This window comes from Odontomachus brunneus, unplaced genomic scaffold (genome assembly GCF_010583005.1).
Source record: "Odontomachus brunneus isolate Ranch 3 - 2012 unplaced genomic scaffold, Obru_v1 Obru_scaffold_177, whole genome shotgun sequence".
In the NCBI taxonomy this organism is placed as follows: Eukaryota; Metazoa; Arthropoda; class Insecta; order Hymenoptera; family Formicidae; genus Odontomachus; species Odontomachus brunneus.
In genome coordinates, this window is record NW_022639627.1 from 159,571 (window position 1) to 181,434 (window position 21,864).

At 41.0% G+C, this 21,864-nt stretch overlaps 1 protein-coding gene across 18 annotated transcripts in view; it reads left to right on the forward strand.

Moving 5' to 3' along the window:
* LOC116851537 (phosphatidylinositol-binding clathrin assembly protein LAP) overlaps nucleotides 1–21,864 on the forward strand; it is a 37,618-nt gene that overhangs the window by 6,696 nt on the left and 9,058 nt on the right. For 5 of the 18 annotated variants that reach the window (XM_032831021.1, XM_032831022.1, XM_032831015.1 and 2 more), the window contains exons 2-13: nucleotides 13,201–13,343; nucleotides 13,432–13,507; nucleotides 14,583–14,597; nucleotides 15,090–15,192; nucleotides 15,379–15,587; nucleotides 15,744–15,850; nucleotides 15,931–15,972; nucleotides 16,460–16,554; nucleotides 18,103–18,271; nucleotides 19,080–19,199; nucleotides 19,638–19,770; nucleotides 20,602–21,402. In XM_032831021.1, coding sequence (XP_032686912.1) covers nucleotides 13,201–13,343; nucleotides 13,432–13,507; nucleotides 14,583–14,597; nucleotides 15,090–15,192; nucleotides 15,379–15,587; nucleotides 15,744–15,850; nucleotides 15,931–15,972; nucleotides 16,460–16,554; nucleotides 18,103–18,271; nucleotides 19,080–19,199; nucleotides 19,638–19,770; nucleotides 20,602–21,402 — 2,013 coding nt within the window. Of the gene's footprint in view, nucleotides 1–13,200; nucleotides 13,344–13,431; nucleotides 13,508–14,582; nucleotides 14,598–15,089; nucleotides 15,193–15,378; nucleotides 15,588–15,743; nucleotides 15,851–15,930; nucleotides 15,973–16,459; nucleotides 16,555–18,102; nucleotides 18,272–19,079; nucleotides 19,200–19,637; nucleotides 19,771–19,889; nucleotides 19,977–20,601; nucleotides 21,403–21,864 lie in introns of all 18 variants that reach the window. The other 13 variants (XM_032831014.1, XM_032831011.1, XM_032831010.1 and 10 more) reach the window with 13 other exon arrangements.

Sequence of the window (21,864 nt, forward strand, 5' to 3'; positions counted from 1 at the left end):
GTGTCCCATTTAAACCAGGCCACCTAAATATATCCATCAATACTGACGATACAAAAAATATTTTATACGTAAATTGAGTGGTATGAAGAGACCAATACGCTGCAAAAAAAATTATTTTTTAAAAGTCATTTTTTTCGGAGTTTTCAAAGTTATTGATATATATAAATTTTTTTTGCATATAAATGCATATTTTTTTTATTGCATCGTATAGCTGATGTTAAAATACGTTCAGATATGTATATGATATTACATTTGAATTGACCTATGACTTCGAAAATTAAAATAAAATTAGTGCTATTGAACTACGAATGACCTCTGAAAGTCTTAAGAGTCTTGATCATTTCCAAGCAATTTATCGATCGCGATGATTTACTCAAAGCAAGAGAAAATTGAAGGAGATATTTAGGTGGCCTGGTTTAGGTGGGACATCCTGTATATATATATATATATATATATATATATATATATATATATATATATAAAATAGTCACATAATTTTGAGGACTTTTGCGCATAGATTGTCGTAACTATAGACACAAGATGTCAATTTTAGTTGAAGGATTTTGCTATAGTTATGCTTTAGAAGAAAATCGAACTGCTGGTAGATTTAATCGTTTGCAAAAATAACTAGAATTCATCCGGATAAAATCCTAATTGCTCAGTCGGAATCTTATACGGTCACGTCGATTTTCCCCTAGCTAGAAAAATCCTCAAGCAATATCCCGATTGGTCCTTTAGCTTAACTTTACATCTCACATCTATCCATAGTTACGGCAATCTATGTGCGAAAGTCCTAACGACCCTAGCGCGAAAGGTTCGTCACTTTGGAAATTCTTCGCGATTTTTCTTCGAGATTTTCGTTTATTCTAAATAACGGCAGTGTACACTATAAGATATATGTACGGTTAAATTCTCTTATCATTATCTGGAGATATACATTGCATAAATTCGACGAATCCTGCTCGTAATAATGTGCGATTTTCTTGCGATTGCCAACGGTTGCTTTGTGCCTGCAGATAGAAGGACTGCCGTATGCTAAACTGCGCGATAATTGGACTTGGTGACTTCTATGCGACCAACGGTGGACCGTTCGCGAAACTGACGCGACGTGCAGAACGTATTGCACGATACGTATCCTGCGAGTGGAAGGACACGTACCTGAAAGTCGCGTTGAGCTGTACGTGTCTCTCACTTACGAACAGCTGCACAGTGAATTTCAAAACGGTTTGCAAACTTCTTCTCGATGCAGTTCGGTACGCGGTCAATGGTCCAATGAGAGAACTGGGAATTAATGTTGAGATTAAAATTAAGATAATCTTAAGACACGAAAGAACGAGATCTCCCATTAGACCGTCGACTGCGCTCCAGAGCTGCATCGGAGGGAAAGTGTTGAAGCCGTTTTGAGACCAAGTGTACGACGAGTTATCACGCGAAGTGAAATCCGCGAATGCTATTAGCGAGTCCCTGGGCTCTTCGTAGACCATCGATCTTCTGCGGGTCGCGAGGAGAATCGTTAAGCCGTTTCTCCGTATTCTCCACATTAGGAGTCTGCGTTTACCGTTATTACAAGCGCGTATATGTGCGTGTGCCTTGTGTTGAGATTTTTCTTGAATGTTGCGCACCACACACTTGCTCGTTAATTTATTCCGGATTCCTTTGTACAAGTGGAAACAGATCTCTTATTCCGGAGCTCGAACATGACGACGTGAGCGCTCATTCGTTGGTCCTTATGTCTTCGAGCCGTACAATGACACTGGTTGTTCGCAGACTCACCGAGAAGTCCATGAAGAAGTAGCCACTTGGTGAATTTTTTTCCCCATTACGATAAGACATATCAGCGCGCGCGCGCGAGGATTGCCGTGATAAGACCGACGCGTGGCGATTACGAAAGCGATGGGACGTTATGTAAAAATGACCTATCTGCGAGGCCATACCGCCAGAAGAGAGTGCTTTAAAGTCGCTCGCACCTTTCAAGAGCGAGAGTGTTTCTTCGTTCTACATCAGCGCCTTCGGGCTCTCGATCGATGATGTTGTTGCGTGTATCGTCACGGCCGCGCGAATGAAAACGGACGTTTAACGATCGGCAAAAATAGATCTTCAACCTTCTGGCTAACAGGCTCCTCCTTTTCTTTTCTTGTTTTTTTTTTTTTTTTTATACAAATTGGATATCTTTTCGTCAGATATCGGTCACTGAATGCGATTACACGTGACATTTTTCACAAGGATGCTCTTATGCAGGTCAAAGATTACGTCATGCGACCTCGTTCGAATACCGAAAAATTTGGTAAATATGCAGAAATTTGCGACAAAGTGACTCTTCACTTTTATATCGACTACCTTACTCTACTTTCCTGGGAGGTTATCTCGGGAGGGTTAAAGAACTTGAAGTCGCGTTCAAAAGTTATCCGTATTCACTGTGATAGTATCCGACTAGAAATTTACTCTATGGTCCCCATCAGGTTGATTCCAATTCAACTATCCGTTTTGTACACTGAGAAAAAAACTATCTAAGAAGATAGTAAGAATTTATTTCGTGGTAGTACTAGTGACATATTTACTTATATAAAATATTTTTCAAATAAGAAAATATATTTTCTTAAAACTTTAAGAAAACCTTAGCTTTTTGTGAAAGAAATTATTTCATTTAAACAAAAAAATTTTGACTTAAGTAAATCAGTTATTAAAAATCACAGAATAAATTCATTATTTTTTAGATACCTTCTTTCTCAGTACGTAAAATGATATTATCAGGTCCTCATAGGTTATATAACGTAGCATCAGGATCTTTTACTGATAATAAAAATATGCATATATATATTTATTTATTTATATAAAGTATAATGTTTGTCTTCCTTATCTTGATATCTTCCTTATATTAATGATTAAATCCTTTGTCCGATCTGGATCAAATTTTGCATAGTTATTCTCTAAGACTCTGTGGAAAATATAGGTTACATGAAACTTGGACACTCCACCCCTCCCTTTGATTTCAATTTCTTGACGCTTTGTCGTAATTTAAGTTCAGATGTCCTAGATATAAGAAGTCCGGACAATGCCGAGTAGTTCAAACTAATTATTAATAATTAAGACCTCAGGATTAATAATTAGGATCCGATAGCATCAGCTTCTACAAATCAAATAACCGATCAGAATTAACCTGATCAGGATCATGGAATAAATTTTCAGTCGGATATATGCGGCACAACCAAGAGGTTAGTCACTCGCGTCCCTCACGGTCAACGTTCGCGTTGTTACATAGTATATCGGCGTTTTAGAGGACTTGATCGATACGGTACGATCGTATCGCGTCGCGACACAGTCGCAAGCTGTCGTGTCGTGCAAAAAAATAGGCCGTCGAGGGTCATAAGATGGGGACGACCTTCAGTCTCGGCAAATTAATCTCGATTAATTAACCTCTGCTCGGCGACCTGTCCCTTTCCGGATCTGTAGTGCAGACGCGCGCGCGATGAGAGAAAACTAATGTCAAGTTCGTTATTAATGAATGTCGTTAGCGCGGTCATAATCAAAAACTCGAGATAAGATAAGAAGTAAGATCATTGGCGAAATTAAGGGCAGAAGGGTCACGTGTAAAAAGCACCTCATTCATCTCGAAATTATTTTTCGAGACAGTATACTCTGACAGTATTTTTCGTGACGTGGTTTTCGTTCCGCGATCTATTCCATTGTTCTTTAATTTCCATGTCAACAACGTAAGAATGACAAAGTAGAATGCTACAATCGCAGTATCTGCGATAGGCACGCGTGACTTTAGATTAATGCGGTGTGTTGTCACTCACGAGCGTTTCCTCAACGTGTGATTCATATCGCTCGATATCACTTCGCGATTGAGTCGAGTGAGACATTCGCGTACTCTTATTCGGGAAGGAACGGCGTAAACGGAGCCAAAACGCGTGGAGCGTAAATACTAGAGAATTCGTCCCGACGAAATCTGGCGAAGATCTGCTGAAAGTCGTCTCTTATTTTTACGATAACGTGGAAATAATTACGACATCGAGCGAACAAGAGAATTCGATACTGACGCGATTAAAATTATTCGTAAACGTCACGGTCAACGTTCTCCTTATTGCATCGCGCGTATCAATGCACACGGCGGGCGAGAGGTCAGTCGATAACACCTCTATTTTTTATCCGAAGGAACAACAGCACGCTTTCTATACGCCAGATCATTCGGCGAATATTGTTTTCTCGGTACTCGCCAGCGATCATTTATGAGAGAGACCCTTTATAGCGTGCGCGCGATAGAGAGAGAGAGAGAGAGAAAGAGAGAGAGCAGTTTCTGAAATTTCTTTGACGATATCGACAACTGACAACGTTTACGAAAATTACTTTAACATTTTTTAACCGAAAAATAGGTCGATATTTATGTATAGTTATTTATTATTCTTTAATTTTATACTACTACTATTTATATTTTAGGAACCGAAATGCGCTCTTAAAACATTTGCTGTATTCTTAACGAAATTTACTGTTTCTTAGCAAAATAGATCATTTACTAGCAATCTGCATTATTAAAAACATAGTAAATAAAATTGAAATTAATATAAAAAAAGGACTGTAATATCCTTTCCGTGTATAAATAATGAGAATAAGGTCGCTTAGTAGCAATTTTTCGGTCAATTCGGAGTTAGTGTTCAGCAAAGATTTTTCAGAAAAGTTAATCGTCTTTTTCTTGGAAAATTATGGGGGAACTGAGATTATTTTTTTTTACTTTTTCTCTCTCTTTTCTTCCTTTTCTTCCTTCCCTCTTTTTCTCTTCAGAGAGAAAGGAGAAAATATAAAAAAATTCAGAGTAGATTGATTTTGTAAAACTTTTCGTTTCATAAAACGACAAGAATGATAATCCATACTATAGAAAGGTGGGGCGCTGCCCCACCTCTTAAATTGTGAACATAACTAACCGTCTAAAGCCGAGTGAATGCAGAAATTCCCGACGACGCATCGATTGCGTCGCGAAATGCATGTGTCTGTTAGCGCCGTTCCGCAATTTACGACCGGCCCCGGGACCGAATCGAATTTACAATCGATCGCCCCATATCGTGCGCTCCACTTATTCCGAAATGGAATTCATCCATGCGTGCTTGCTGCGTTATCATCGCATTCGCATAAAGCTGCATTATTTATATAGTTGCGACATTGGCATCATATTTACTTCTCGACATTGATACAATCGAATGCAATCGCGAATTCTTAGCCGTCGAGTGCGGTGCGTCTTTTATTTTTGCCGGAGAGAGGAGAGTTACGCGAATTCGATCGGGTAATTTGCTGCGAACGATGAGAGTGAACGTTGCGAAGACTCGGCCGGAACGAAAGGTCGCCATATTCATATGAATGCGAAGTCTCGTTTCACCTTTCTCACAATACAAGATTTCCTTTAACGAAACTCCATCGGTTATCCTATTTCTAGGAAATAAAAAATAACTCTAGGAAATAGATAATTAAGTAAGATGAAGTTTTATTGTGAAACACGAAATGACATGACATCACTCGAATTCCGATGCAAAGAGTTTTCTTCGACGAAACTCCATCGGTTATCCTATCCTAGGAAATGAACGTTGAATCAGATGAAATTTGATGGAAACGAAATGAAGGAGGATTACCCGAAATTCCGAAATGCAAATCTCGCGCACAAGAAAGATCCCGTTGTCCTTGTGGCCCAAGGCTCGTATTTCAATGCGCCTATGTGATCCTCGCGTTTTTCGCTCAACATACAGGGTGCGGAATATCAGTGAGGTGTTTTTCGAGATTATAAACCGGGATAGGACCCGCGAGCGTACGGGGAGGGGTAGGTGTACCGCACTGTCCGGTTAAATTTACATATCACCGACGTGTACGCACGCAGCGCGTGCGAGAATCGCTCTGCAAACCGGAGTTGCTGTTGATACCGAGAACGCGGAGGACGGGGGGAGATGGAAAAGTGAGAAATTGAATAAAGCAGGGACGCGAGGCGCGACCGCGAGAGTGTATGATCGGCCGCACACCGGTCTAAGGAGAAGAAGGCTAACCCACATTCTTGACCTCGCGTTACAGCGCGTCGGAGCACGACATGATATTCCATAATGAAGGAAAATGGCGAAAACCACCCTTCGAGATCCTGTGTCGCGCATGTTGGCTTTATAGAACCTTAAAACATAAAAAATTACGTAAACTTTAAACATCAAAAAATTAATGCGGCACCGAAATGCGCTCTTAAAACATTTGCTGTATTCTTAACGAAATTTACTGTTTCTTAGCAAAATAGATCATTTACTAGCAATCTGCATTATTAAAAACATAGTAAGTAAAATTGAAATTAATATAAAAAAAGGACTGTAATATCCTTTCCGTGTATAAATAATGAGAATAAAGTCGCTTAGTAGCAATTTTTCGGTCAATTCGGAGTCAGTGTTCAGCAAAGATTTTTCAGAAAAGTTAATCGTCTTTTTCTTGGAAAATTATAGGAAAACTGAGATTATTTTTTTTTACTTTTTCTCTCTCTTTTCTTCCAAAATTTAATTTTTTAATTAAAAAAATTAAACCCTAAACATGGATAAATTTTACCCGGCACATTTCCATTTGCTCATAACTTCCGAAAAAACGATCGAAAATCAACTTTCTTTTTAATCGATGTAGAAAACATCGAGGAATATGAATCTATTAATGTTTTTGCAATTTAATGAAGTTGAAGAAAGTTATAATAAAAAGATGAAACATGTGTTTTTAAGAGTAGTAACGTTTGAAAAGTTGGTCTGTGTAAATTTCACCCGTGTTTAGGATTCTAGGGTTAAAGTGTCCGGGTTTCTCGAGAAAGAAATGTATAATATTTTCCTCTAAAGTTCTACTGTGACTGCAAAAAAAATTCTCAACATCGCTGAGCTTGGATATCTTTAGTACTGGCGATGTTCGTTGCGAAACTAGTCGCGTGTACATCGTGATAATACGCCTAATAATTAAAGTTACACGTGTTATGACATGTATAGTGAGTGTATAATTCACGGAGAGAAAATTATAGTTTCTTTTTTTATAAAAATTCTTTTTAATTTCACTACGAAGGAGCAGCGTTGCGAAAACTCAACCGACATGAAAGGTCACCAATTTTATGAACATATAATCTCGTTTTATCCTTTTCCCTACATAAAAGATAGATAAATTATTCAGTTATTCTTTTGTTTTAAGAAATAAACGTTAAATAAGGTGAAATCTCATTAAAATGGGATTGCTAGTGGTGCAGGAAAATGAATTATCAGCAAGACCAAATCAGATTTTTTCTCAATGCAGGCAGAAGTTGAAGTCCGGTTGGTCGAAATCGAAATTGGAGGTTGGAGATTCTCCGGGACATGTTGAGCAATTTCCGACGATACGAGAGTCAATGCTTCTATCGGGAAGCCCCGCGGCTCTCGTCAGTTTGTTGGTTTTTGTGGCAGCTGTAATCTCCTTGCCAAAACGCATTCAACGTTATCGCACACGCCCCCGTGCATGTCTGGAGATACACACGCAATCCGGCGCACACACCCCTTTAGCTCCTAGATAACGTTTGTTTTTACCAGCGCGCTGTTTGACATCCTCCAACAATTACCAATCGTGTGACTTATCGGAAGATATATTTAAAGGTCGCTCTCGCGTATCATCAGCTACGCGTCTCGTTGAACATACATTTGTTGTATATCGATTAATCGCAAATTTTATTCTTCGCTGCAAATCCTCGTCGAACTTGCAGCGATGGTTAACATTAACTGTACACCTATTAATTTTAATACACTTATTAATGTAATACACCTATTAATTTTAATAATTGTTTAATATTATTCACATACCCTTATATATACTAAGTGCTACAAAGATATTGATTATTAATTCAGTATTTCAGCCGGGCGAGATTTATGTGTCGTATGTTAGCGTCTTAGTAACACATCCTTTAACGCTACATGTTAATTTTTAATATACATTATTCACACTGTGGGAGACTTACACCTCGTCTGGACACGTCATAGACCGTAAAATGTTGATTGGCTTTCATTGCGTTTTTCAATTCAACGCGAATTCCCATTCGTTTTACGCGCAACAACACGCGGAGACGACAATAATCGCAAGACGTGCTGTTTTTGCGAATCAGACGGCCTCGGACTGCCTGAATGAACTTCTGCGAAACGTGCTTTCGTTTTGACAAGTGGCCACGCCGGTGGACATACTTGACCGCCAAACTCGCTCGCGTTTAGGAGAGTATAATTAGCACGGAGAGCATCGCAAGGTCGAGCGGCACGACGCCCGAGACAAATTGCACGTACTCGTTGCGTTCACGTGTGCATATTTTTGCATTCGACAGGATCCGCGATTGCCTCACTAGACGTCATTTACGTTTCATCGTCTGAAAGCTGATCATAAATCTTTCCCTTTAGCATGAATTCGTGGAAAATAAATATTTCTATATGTTCTCAAGTAAAAAAAAAATGATTTCTTTTTAGAAAATTTTCGCGAGTTCACGCTACAGGGGAAGGTCCGTATTATATAGATATACGATACTACAGTATATACAGGGTATATAGATGTATACACAGAGTATAGATACTTTTCTTGCATTTTTTAAGTTGTGCGTATTTCTTTGCAACAAGAGACGTACTGAGAAAAAAGTGATTGGTATTTGTTGTTATAATCGCACAGTAAAAAAATTATAATCAGAAGGAGCATTTTTTTATTAAGTGTTACTGTTTAAAAGATGTCATTGATAATTAATTGTATTGATGCAGATAGTATTACACCATATACAGTAGTATCGTCAGGTTGTCTTTCGATAATATAAAATCTCGTGTAGATTAGATAAACAAAAAATTTCTCGACCATTTTGCAAATAATCATGTAAAATTTTTGAGTTATTAATTGGAGAAATTGACGAATGGTCACGTGGGATATGATGCTGCGTGGTACGATTTGTATTATGTGCTTGTGTTGGGTTACATTACACAGAAATATCTTCTATCGTTTTGCGAATAACCACGTAGAGTTTTTTAAGTTATTAATTAAAGAATTGAAGTTATTAATTAAAGAACTCGCAATTTTTCGTTTGTCCTTTTTTTCAAAACCGATTTTTAAATTCGCGAACAAATATTTTCTAGTTCATCAGTTGCGATTGCACAAAGTATTCTCTATAAATTGCAGAAAAAAATTCCATCGTTTCAGAAAATAAAAATCCGCAAAAAAGGCGTATATTGCAAAGAGATCACATTGAGAGCGGGATTATTATATAGAGGATATATTGGTCCCGTTTAGAGGAAAAAGAATTCGATTCGTGTAACTGATTTTCTGTTGTATCGGGACTTTCAAAAGTTCGTTTTGTAGCGACAGAAAGACTCTTGAGAAGACCTCCATTTAGTCAATATGTCACGGTTATTTTGTGAGGAATTTTAATGCAACCGAACATCCAGAGAAATACTTTCAGTCGCGACAATAAAGATATCGTTTTTCGTCATCGAATTTTCGTCCGATTCCCATTCTGTTATACGAACTGAGATTTTTCATGTACGTGTTTTTTTTTCATTGCACGAGCAGAAATTTTTCTCCATTCTACGTGTTTTTTTGTTTTTGTTTTATCTGAACTCACCCGTCGAGCGAAAACAATTTCTGTAATTTTAAATTTACCTACCGTTTTTCTGGTCATCCACGTGCATTGTAAAACTCTCCATAGTTGATTTTAGCGACACAATAATCAATCCGGACACTGCGTATTGCAAAAATATTACACTGAGATATTATTGTACGTTGTGACACGTGGGAGTTTTGTCTCTCGAATGTATAATAACTTGGTTGATCTCGCGTACGAGATACAATTTGGAAAAACGCCTCGCACAACACTGAGTATATTTTGCGCGCTTATCCGTATGGAAATGTTTCAGCTCATAGAATGGAGTTTATTGCTGATTCACTGCTTTATTCGCGTTTATCCGGTGCCCCTCGTGCCGCTCACACTGCACTTTCGTTGGAAGCCCTCTCGTGACTTCGATATTGCGGGATCATCGGTCGAGAGCGAGAGATGGTTTTAAAGGCGTGGGAAACTGTCCGCGCGGGTAAAGCGTTGCTCAATTCTCGTCTTTTTCGCACCGATCAAATAGATGCAACCTGTGTCTGTCTGTCTGTCTGTCTGTCTGTCTGTCTGTCGGTCGGTCGGATTGCCTGTCTTTTTATTTCTTTTCTCGCTGATCGCGCGGAAGAAATATATTTCACACATTGCGCATGCAAGACGTGCAAATTTCATTGTCTGACTAATTACACTATTCTTAGACTATTCTTTTCCGGTTGCTGGTGATTTTTAAGGCCGCTTTTTACAACAATAGTTTAAGCTTACATTTGATCTTAAACTCTGTTCAAATACATCAGACATTGTTAGGCCAGGAGCACGCAGAAAAACGTAAGTGAAGCTAAAGAAGTGAGCACATTGACCAACCACAATCGACGATTCTTCTTACGATCTGAGAATAATCGATCGTGATTAGTCAGTTTTCTCACTGCTCATCCCTTACTGCTTTTCTGCGCGCTGTCCGCTTCAGAATAGAGTTCAAACTTAAGTCTCAATTCAAACTGCTATTGGAAAATCAACTCTTCAGCTGAATCGCGGATTGGGACGAGTCGGCACTTTCGTAATCTTCCTCTTGAATTGATCGCGGTTATAAAAAGAATCACTTACCAACACAACGTGATTCTAACGTATTTTTTATAAATATAATACAACGATAAAAAGTATGGGCGACTTCACTTCTCGTGATGTACGTGGGCTTCTCGGCCGTATCTCCTCGAAGTGAAAGGGTCAATGCGCGTTCCCGACCGTTCGATCCCACATTACCAAATTCGCAATTGGCGAGTCGGCCGACCGGCGAATGGCCATCGCACCAATAACGCCTGTCTCGGCGTTTAATGCCGACACATTTAGAAATAGAGCGAGGATACATTGTTAACCTTGCTACATCGACGTATCGCCCTGCCGGCGGCGTGGCTGCTTTCGTCGATCAATCGCGATTGACGTGTAGAATGGCCTATTGCTCGTTGCATCCTCGCGCGGATTCCGCCACGCCAGATTGACGTCGTCGTCGTCGTCGTCGTCGACGTTGCGCGTGATATTTTCTTCTGCGACGGTCGAGCGACGCGAGTTTGGCACATGCCAGGTCGGAGCCACGGGGTGATCGATAGCATCGCCTATTCCCGTTTTCGAGAACATCGACGAAGGGAGCAGGGCTCGAGCGTTGCTCGGGTATATCGGAGAGAAGAGACCTTTGTCTCTTCTCTCTCGACGAGCTGTTTTTAAAGCCGCCCGCAATTCGCGGACAGCATTCGGGACAGAGTCCTGCCTGTAGCGTTACATGTCGGCTTTGTCGACTTCTAATTGCGGGTAAGAGAAAGATCGTATCAGTCGTAAATTCACATGTTATAATTACATGCGTAATTATAGAGTCCGTGCGTGATGTTAAGTCGATTTTCCCGGAGACTTCTTATTTTCAGACTTAGCGTGGCGAACACCCGATGCTGCTCGCATTCTATACGGAAAAAAAAGATTTGGTTGAATTAACCAAATATCTGGTCGAATATGAACGATCCAGAAATTCCGATTAAAGTAATTCCGAATTCTGTTTAAGTTAACAAGATTTTTGGCAGAAAATGTCTGATTAAATGACCAGACATGTTTAGTTAGTCTGCCGAAAATCTTGTTAACTTAAACAGAATTCGGAATTACTTTAATCGGAATTTCTGGATCGTTCATATTCGACCAGATATTTGGTTAATTCAACCAAATCTTTTTTTTCCGTGTACTACTTGTCGCAAACACTAGATCTTTGCTATCATGAAACTTGTCATCGAAGCTGTATGTATGTCGTAGAATACTACGATTCGAATCTGTTGGCTTATTATACATATTCTTGAATAGTTATCACGTGTAATTATACCTCTTATGGCTTATTATTATGTTAGCTAGTCGGAAAATAGCGAGAATAATGTCGAGGACGATGCTGAATACTGAATCATCCGATTCCTCTGAGTCATTTGAGCATCTGAATCATCATACTGAGCAGGGATCCGGAAATGGAACCGCTAATCGCAGCGTAACAAGTTCTTTTGGTCAAACTAAAACTGCAAGTCGTGCTAGAATTTGATAAGGTCTGTGGAACCGGAACATATTACATATTACATAATACATATCCATAACTTGATAAAAATGTGAATAAATAGCACAATTTTTTAAGAACAAAAGCGAAATAAAGGGATCAGTGCTTTTTATCGGCCAAGAAGCCGGAACTGAAAGCGGTACTGTTGTTAAATATCTTAATAATCTAGAAGTTAGATATCTCGTTGGATCAAAACGAAATTTTCGTATGGTTCTGATCCCTGACACTGAGTATTCCAATTGGAAGTGCAGTATAGCGATTATGATAGGAAAATATATAGAACGAAGAATATAGAGAGTTCACATACAGACCTATATTGTTGTATTTGCGCGTCAGCGTTTTAGAATAAGCAATATTATAGTATACGATTCGATTAGACTTCCCTTCTCTTGTTTTCGAATAAAATCGGCCCACTTTAGACATTTGCCATAATTTTCATTACGACAAAGTTTTTCGTTAAATTTAAACTTTGTCGACTTTTTATCACTGTGGAAAGAGAGGTCGATAATTTTCAATTAAACTTAATAGACTGTGCTAAACGACCCGTGTACTCGTGACTCAACAGAAAATCGCTTTTACCTCGCGCTTTTGCGCGTAACAGACAAATGCGACATATCTATGTGAGAGCGTAAAAAAAAAGCGTAGAAAGGGAAATATGCATTTCCACTGAGACTGGAATTGTCGGAAATTCGAGACCAAGAGGAGAAACGCGTTTCGCGATAGGGGTTCTCGCGCACGAAACACAGCGAATGTGTTGACGTAACTTGAAGTAACGTCGCAGGCCGCGGGGCGTTAATTGTGAATCGCACGTGAGTTACACTGCAATTTTGTAATCTTGCGAGATGAAGGTCAGTGTCCCATTGCGAACACGTGATGCAAGCTTTCACAGCAGTCATGTCGAAAGCGCTCTATCGCGGAGGATCTATTTTCAGAAAATACCTCCGGCAACCTTGAGCTCGCCTGCTGGCCAAAAACGGGCTCTCTCTCTCTTCTTTCTCGCCCCCTTTGTCTTACTTTCTCTCTCCTTTTCTCTCTTTTTCTCTCTTTTTCGTTTCAGATTTAATTCACTGCACCAACGAACCGAACGTCTCCATACCGCAACTCGCGAACCTCCTGATCGAACGTTCGCAGAACACGAATTGGACAGTGGTGTTCAAAGCTCTGATCACGGTGCATCACATGCTCTGCTATGGCAACGAGGTAAGGATCGGCTTTTTGCTCGCGAGACCTCTCGCATCTCTTCTTGTCGCTTGTCCGACACTAAATAAAATAATTTCTTTATACGCAGAGGTTTACGCAGTATCTCGCCTCCAGCAACAGCACGTTCCAGCTCAGCAATTTTCTCGACAAGAGCGGCGTACAAGGTGATCATTTCGTGATACGATTTTATCAGCGAGCACTTTCCCGAGCGTGCCTCGGGATATCTCGCACGGAATGCTCCGGAATTGGCGGAAAGTGGCGGGACACACGTGGCGTTGCGTGAAAGGTGCGCGGACGGACTTTTCCTCGGCAAAAAGTCTCCTCGGCCGAAGAAGACCGTCGTCAGTTATTGCGACACACCGACAGCTCGGCTATCGAAGCCATAAAATTCCAAGTTTCGTTTCGATAAAGCCCGCTTCAAATCGAATAACGGACAAGCTATCGTTATTTCGTTCGCGCTTTGTAAGCTCTCAACTCGCAAATTCAACACCGATTGTCTCTTTGATCTCTCGGATAATCTAATTGTAATCGTTAGCGTTTCGACATTTCTTCGCGTGGATAATATTCGAGCACGAATTTCGCAGCGATACGTGATTTTCCGCCAATCCTGGAATATTCTGCACAGCGACTAATCCCACAACGATTTGTAACGTCCATTGAAACTAAAAAGCGCATTTCGTTTACCCGAGGAGCGGAAGATTAACGTTCATCTTTCGATTAACCAAAGAAAATCACGCCGCGAACGGCACACGCAGCACGATGCGCACGGCTTACCGCACGATCCTCCTCGTAAGCAAGAATCACGCGTGGATCCGATTAACGGAGAGCCAGTTGCGTCAATACTACGGCCAGGCTTAATATGCACGTGTCACATAGAAAATTGCAACACCTCGCAATTTGAATAGTCGATAATCGCGGCGGTGAGCACTTTGATCCCGTCGAGAACGCGACGAGGACTTGATTTTATTTGCCGACTGGAGATAGCTGAGCGTAACGTGCCGATCGGCAATGATTAAACGAGTCGTTTGGAATAATAACCATGGATTTCCACGATGATAAACGCGCGGACGTTTTCATTCCCGGCGACGAGTCCAAGTTTTCCGCTCGACCAACTTCCTTGCATTGTGCGGCTCTATCGTCCATATGGAAAATGCGAATTTCTTTCTCTTTTCCATGTATCTGGCATCTGTGTGTACGATTTACTAACCTGGACTAACTTTCTATCTTTTTTGGGCACAGCAGGAATACGCGTGGGTGAGTTCTAATTGCAAGACGTTCGTTCTACTTGTTTCACGTTATGTGTGTGTGGTACTTACTAACGCGGCTTTGTAGCTCTGTATCTATGTCGTTCGACTTTAACTTTAACTTTGCAATGATAATGCAGAATGATAATGCAGAAATATACGTAGCGTGTGTACATGGGTTTAACTCCAACTTAATCTTCGTGTCGATTAACGTCTGTTTAATATCACAGCCGCGACACGACGCGTATTAATCCGTCGTAAACGTACGGAGGATATATAAGACTTACGAAATGTGTTTGGTAAAAAAGCACACAAGTAATTTCCGATCGGCTCCGACGTGCACGTTTACATAACTTATGAAATTAATGCAACAGCACCGCCACACAGTCGACTTTCTAATTTCACTTTTACGCACTGTTGCGTGTAGCGTGTTTGTTAGTGCTTTCATCGCGCCTCACTGTGTGTGTGTACGGATGAGTAATGATCGTTTTTTATGCGTCAGGATATGACATGTCGCCGTTTATCAGACGATACGCCAAGTACCTCAACGAGAAAGCTCTCTCCTACAGGACGGTAGCGTTCGACTTCTGCAAAGTGAAAAGAGGGTATGTGTGTGCATATGTGTATGAGTGTGTATTGTGTGTTAAAAGTAATTTTATTACTAATCAAATGATTATGACCTTTTGCTTTTTCAAGTGATTGATTAAGCACTTAGTATTTACATGCGCTTATGTTTATTATTATTGTCATCATTGAGGCAATTAATAATCATTGGGTTAATCACATTGTAGGAAGGAGGACGGTACTCTACGTACAATGAATGCTGAGAAACTTCTAAAAACCTTGCCGGTGCTGCAGTCGCAACTCGACGCACTGCTGGAATTCGATTGCACGGCTAACGACCTCACAAATGGCGTCATAAACATGGCCTTCATGCTTCTCTTTCGAGATCTTATCCGGTTATTCGCCTGCTATAATGACGGCATCATTAATCTATTAGGTAACACACCATTCAGTATTCCCTTTTCCTATCTGAGAACAAACACGTATTCGGTGTTATCGATAACGGCGGCATAATTATTTGCGGGAGATTCTCTGCGTGCGAGTATCAACGTATCCTGCTCTAATCGGTCCGATTGCGTGTGTGACCTTTCAGAAAAATATTTCGACATGAATAAGAAACAATGTCGGGACGCTTTAGACCTCTACAAGAAGTTTCTTATACGCATGGACAGGGTCGGAGAATTTTTGAAAGTCGCGGAAGTAAGTTATACGCATGGTTCGAACGTAAAGACGACCGTGGTGGCTGTTAACGCAAAACTGATCCCGTATCTTCTTTGCAGAATGTCGGCATCGACAAGGGAGACATACCAGACCTGACGAAGGTGCGTGCGCTCAATGTACTACTTATCTTCCGACATCCTGCTAACCCGTCTGCGATAACGATCTGTTTAATTGTCCGTGTTCAATTCGGAGAGTTATTAACGATGTGCGAACAAAATTACTTAGCTAAGCAAAAAGGTGATATTTTCATTTGTTTCTTCTTCTTGTACATTGCTGCAGGTAATAACGTCATTGATTATCTAACAAAGTAGAATTAGTGTGATTTAGAATAGAGAGAAAGAGAGAGAGAGAGCAACGTAGATGATCAACGATACTTATTTCGTGGAGATTATGTGAACGAGTCGTGTTTGCAAATCATTCTAGCGGATTATTTTGAAGATCTTTCATAATGTCCAGCTTACGTTGACAAAACAATCTAAACGAAAGCATGCATTTTCGAAATCAAGCGCACAGTTGAATTTTGCATTGCACCTTCGCGATAGTTAAGCTTGATAATGCTCCAAAAATGACCGGCGAATTGCTTTTTAGGCACCGAGTAGTTTATTGGATGCATTGGAGCAACATCTCGCTTCCTTGGAAGGAAAGAAGGGCTCCGCCGCGAATACACCAACACAGTCAGCAAGGTACGCCGATTTTCCTTCATTTATCCAAGTCATTTATGTCTTAAATATTGATCAACGTAGGGATATCGATCCTAAACATCTATTATACATCGAATGCTGAATGCTATTGAAATTGATATTACTATATTCCTATAAACTCTTCATTATATATACATATATATATATTTTTTTTTATCTCATCATTCTCTCATACCCGATGGACAGAAAATCTCTTTTTATACATATCGCCACGAGCTTCTCAAAATGAATAGTACTTGATACGTTTATTGCACACGCACATGTAAGAATCTATGCAAATGAATTACGCGACTCCGTGAGTCTCCGAATATCCTGACTTCCCGATTAATTATTTTGAACCAGTGGAATGTTAAGTGTTGACTATTTTTCTTTGCGTATTTGTCGACTAAAGAAGTCTGAATAGTATTCTTTAGTATTATTGCTGTGGAAAGAGATATTTGATTATCTTTCTGAACACAGTTGTCCGACTTGAAAAATTTGTCGATGGTATCCCTGGATACAAGGTTAATATTGTCTCCAATATTTAATGTTTAGTTGTAGAACACTCAAAAATTTTTCCCCAATCCTGACCCATTTTAGATATCCGTTTTATCCTTAAATTTGGTATCTAATTTTTATGTATTTACGTGTACTTTTCCTCGAGAGTCGTGACTGTGATTATTGTGACACTATCCAGTTTGTCGCTCCTACATAATGCACGAATGAACAAAGTGTCTAGATAATTAACGTGGCTTCTCCTTATAGTTCATTGACATAGTTAAGCACGCTTTGACATATCGCTCTGAGCTACCGATTGCGGATCAGAATCGATCATGCAGTGATCATCGCTTGAATTTGGATAGGTATTGATACACTATCAATTCGCACAATGCAGCAAAATCTCACTATCTATTATAAAACGAGCGAACTGTACATTCATTAATCGCCGAACACTATGTGTTCTTACAGATGCACTGTTTTTAATTGAAATGATTTATTTGACAACAGCAAAGTATGAGAATTATAATGATGTGTAATGCACATGTATTTATTTATACAAAACTGCTTCTCTCTATCGTAGCGCAAGTGCAACACTACTCGTAGTACGCTACTTGAACTTCAATTGTGAATCACGCGAGATGTACTGAGCAATATTAGGGCTACTCCTTACTTATAGTTAGTAGAACATCAATAAATGCATGTGTATATTAGGATACAGTGCGAAAGAGTGGAAAGAAAAGAATGAATGTGAGGAGAAGAAAGTGGAGTCGGGCGTTGATGCTGTGTGAGGACGTGTGTGTATGTGTGTGTCTGTGCGTACGTGTGTGACAATGCACATTGCAATTTTCTACGCATTGTTACATCTATACGTTACTACACCGTTTCTCTTTTTTGTTTTTTTGTTTGTCTTCTCTCCTTTGTTTTCAATTACATATTTTCCTTTACGCTCCTCTCTCGCCACATTTTACGCTGAAACGGACCTTCCGTATTCTTCTGTCCGTCCTCTTTTCCATCGACACAACATCCGACATCCTATCATCGCCCAAGCAGCAATAGAACCAATGTAAAGTCGGGAGTGTCCGCCCTGTCTTCCACCAGTACCGCGTTCGGAACAGCAGCCAGTAACGCGCGACTCGACCAAACCGGGAACGGCCATATCGATGAAGCGTTGCGACAGCAAGCTCTCGCGGAAGAGGAAGCCGCCATGAATCAATACAAGGTATTAGCTCGCACATTGATCGTAATCCTCGAATCGAGTTTTGCATCTCTAATTGTATCCATATTGGGTTAAGAGATAGGAAATTTAACCCTTTCGGTACGAAAGGTGATTAATAATCACCTGCTGCTCGAACGCGGGTCCTTTAAAAAAATGCACAAGAATTCTTTGGCGTGCATATGTGTCACTGAACATTCTCCAACAAGTGGGAGTCTTTTCCGGCTGGAACTTGGCATACCGAAAGCGTTAAAACAGAAAAAAATTTGGCCAAACTGGGAGTTGTAGCATTCAATCAGAAATTAATGTGAAAATATTCTTTTAAGGCTCCTCGTCGCTGGCGTCTTAATTAATGACGTCAGAAGAGCAAGAAAACGTATGTCCAAAGTTCTTATGGAATACGTCGAAATAAAATGTCATGTCTATAAAATCACACTTGTGATCGATTGAGCACATTTGCAAAATATTACGAAAACTTTCCTTTTGGTCCAATCAATAAATAGTTATAAAATTAATGTGACAAGTTCATGAAGAAAGATAGGTTAAAGAGGAAGGTTGCATTGTCATTGTGTTAATTTTACGGTTAGTTAGTTTATTGATTGTTAGAACAAAAGGAAAATTTTCGGAATATTTCACAAACGCGCTCAATCGATTCCAAGGATTATATTTTATGGGTATATTTTTTTATTTTAGCGTATTTCGCAAGAATTTCGGGCATGTATTTTCTCGCTTCTGATGTCACCAATCGAAAGTTTTGCGACGAAAAAAAATAGGAGCTTTAAGCAATTTTTTGATAAAGGAATTCAATTTGCAGGCTAAAGTACAATCACCATCGGGTGGTCCCAGCACAAATCCCTTCCTCAGTTCTCCAACCAACAATGCTAATCAGCCGATCGTGGATTTGTTCGGTGCTGCACCAGCGTCCGATAGTCAGGTACGCTCTGCGTTCGACAATTTAAGACTCCTGGTGCCTGCTACTGCGGCGAAACCTTGGATTGATGATGTCAAAAGCGAGAAAACGCACGCCAAAAATTCTTGCGTGTCATCTTCAAATAGAAACATATATGAAAAACAAATACTTCAAATTTTTTAAGCATACTTGTTCCGAAAACTATCCTTTTCCCTTGACAGTCAATAATTAAGTTTAAAATAAAATTAATTTAAAATAAGAAAATCATGACAAAATCATGAGGAAAGGTATGTTAAACGGGAAAGTTACATTCCATGTTAATTTTAAGACTATTTATCGACTATTAAGGAAAAATTATAGTTTTTGGATTTTATAAGTATGCTCAAGCGATCTGTTATCTCCTACAAATATATAAATAATATATAAATATAAATTTTATCTGAAAATTCGTCGTTCTTGCAGCCGCAGAAGGCGTCGGACGATCTGCTGCAACTAGCGGGTAATCCGTTCGCGAACATGTTCGGAACGGCGCAGCCGGCCGCAGCCGCGCAACCCGCTCAGATGCAGAACAACATGTGGATGACCAACGGTAATGGTGAGCACGAGACTTAAGTCGCGATACTCGGTGATCATCGCTGCTTCTTCTGTCACCGCGCTTGATCTGATTATTTTTTTTCCTTTGTTTCTCATTTTCTTCCATTTTCCATTTTTTAGGTTTCGCGGCTGCGCCACCAGCAAATAATAACTTTGTTACAGATAACAGTTTTTCCTCCGTATTCGGAAATCAAGATCAGCAATCTTGTAAGTGCTTAATCGTGAGATAGATAAGTGAGAACAATAATACCGTAACGAGCGTACTCTTGTCGAGAGATTCAGTGCATTTTTCGTTTTCTTACTTTGTCGTTTACTTGTGCGTCTTCTTTTCTCTTTATATCTGTCGTAGAACTCTCGCGGCCATTCTTATGATACTTTTGCATCATTTGTCTACTTTTCATACTTAAAACGCCTGAGCAATCACACATACCGTTTATTAACGCTATAAGCAGAGACGTACCGAGTGAAGCAGCGATTACACGGTCGCGGAAGGCTCGTTCGCAATCTCGAGTATAATAATCATAGTATAATGACAGTGACTATAAATAACAATCTCAAGTATCCTGTGTTCTTATACACGTCCCATTCGTGGTAATCGTTGAGATTATTCGGTATACTCTCCGTGTGTGCATTTCGCGACGAGACGGACGAATGTCGTCGCGTTAACGTATTTCGAACGATTCTCACTCCGCTCTATCCGAAACTAACAATAATTAATCGGTTGTAAATGCCTTATGGTATCGCAAGATATTTAACATTGCTCACGCCTCCCGGACGCAAGAGAGAGAAAGAAACTCGCTAATTTATGCACCCCGATCACTTTCTGCGCAAGCTGGCGCTCCAGGAACGGCCGCGTCCGTACCTAATCCCTTCATGTCCGATTTCCCGTCCGTGGGTGGCAGCGGCCAGGCAACAAGCACGGGCGCCTTCGGGCTGTTCGAGCAGGGCGCTGGCGGCGTTGTTGTTGGCGGCGCGATGAACGAGCCGGCACAAGCGGCGGCGGCGCAAGGCGGAGACCTCTTCAGTGCCGGCGGTGGTCAGGCGGATCTTTTTGGAGCCGAGTCCACCGCGATGCTGAGGGCCGCGAACGGCAGTGACGGAGACGCCGCGGCCGATGTGATGGCGGCGGCGCCTCCCGCCGTCGGCAAGCCACCGTCCACTGCCACGCCGCCACCTAGACCACCGCCACCCGCGACCGCCGCGAATGGTGCACCGCGTACACTGTCACCGACGTGTGTCGGCGGAGCGTCACATGGTAGGCCAGCGGCGGCGTCGGCGACTGCATCGGCGACGACGGCGGCGGCTGCGAGCGCCGCCGCCGGTTCAGCTCCGGGCAAGAGCGCCTTTGACGATCTCAACGACAGTATCCGCATGGCACTGGGTGGGTCTCCGTCGCGTCCGGCACCACTGGCCCAGCAACAGCAGCAACAACAACAAGCCGCCGGCCTCGTGACCGCCCAACAACAGCCGCCGCAACAACGACGCATGCCGCCGCAGTCGGCGGCCGGTATGTTCGCGGACGACGCTACTGAGCAACCTATGAGCATTCCCGGTGGGCCGATAGGCTATGGTATCCCTACCCAAGCCCAAGTCCCCGTGGGGTACGGTTCGCCGGCAAAGCAACCTATGTCAGGTGACAGGAATGCCCCAATTAGTCACGCTAATTGCATGAGACTTTCGCACTTTCCCTCTGCCTTCCACAGTGAATCCAGGTTCTTCTTTTCTTTTTCTTTTCTTTTATCCCTATCCTCGTCTTCTTTTTTTTTTGGCACGTCTCACGTTCGATTTGTGCCTGTCGCTAGCTCGGCAACCAGCTGCCTTAAGTGTCTTAAATTATGATTTCGAGCACGCGAAGACACGAGATAATCCTGATGTGATCTTGGCACTCGTACGAGTAGTCCAGCGTTATTAATATCCCAGATGTTATAAAAGTCACAGGAGAACGATAAACGATTACATCATTAATGTACTGATCAGGATCACGCGCGATAACCTCTGATTGTTATTGTTTTCATGCGTGTACACTTTAATTAATACACGATAAACTATGCATGCTGTCATTCGCGTGACTAATTGTAGAAAAACAAATCTGCGT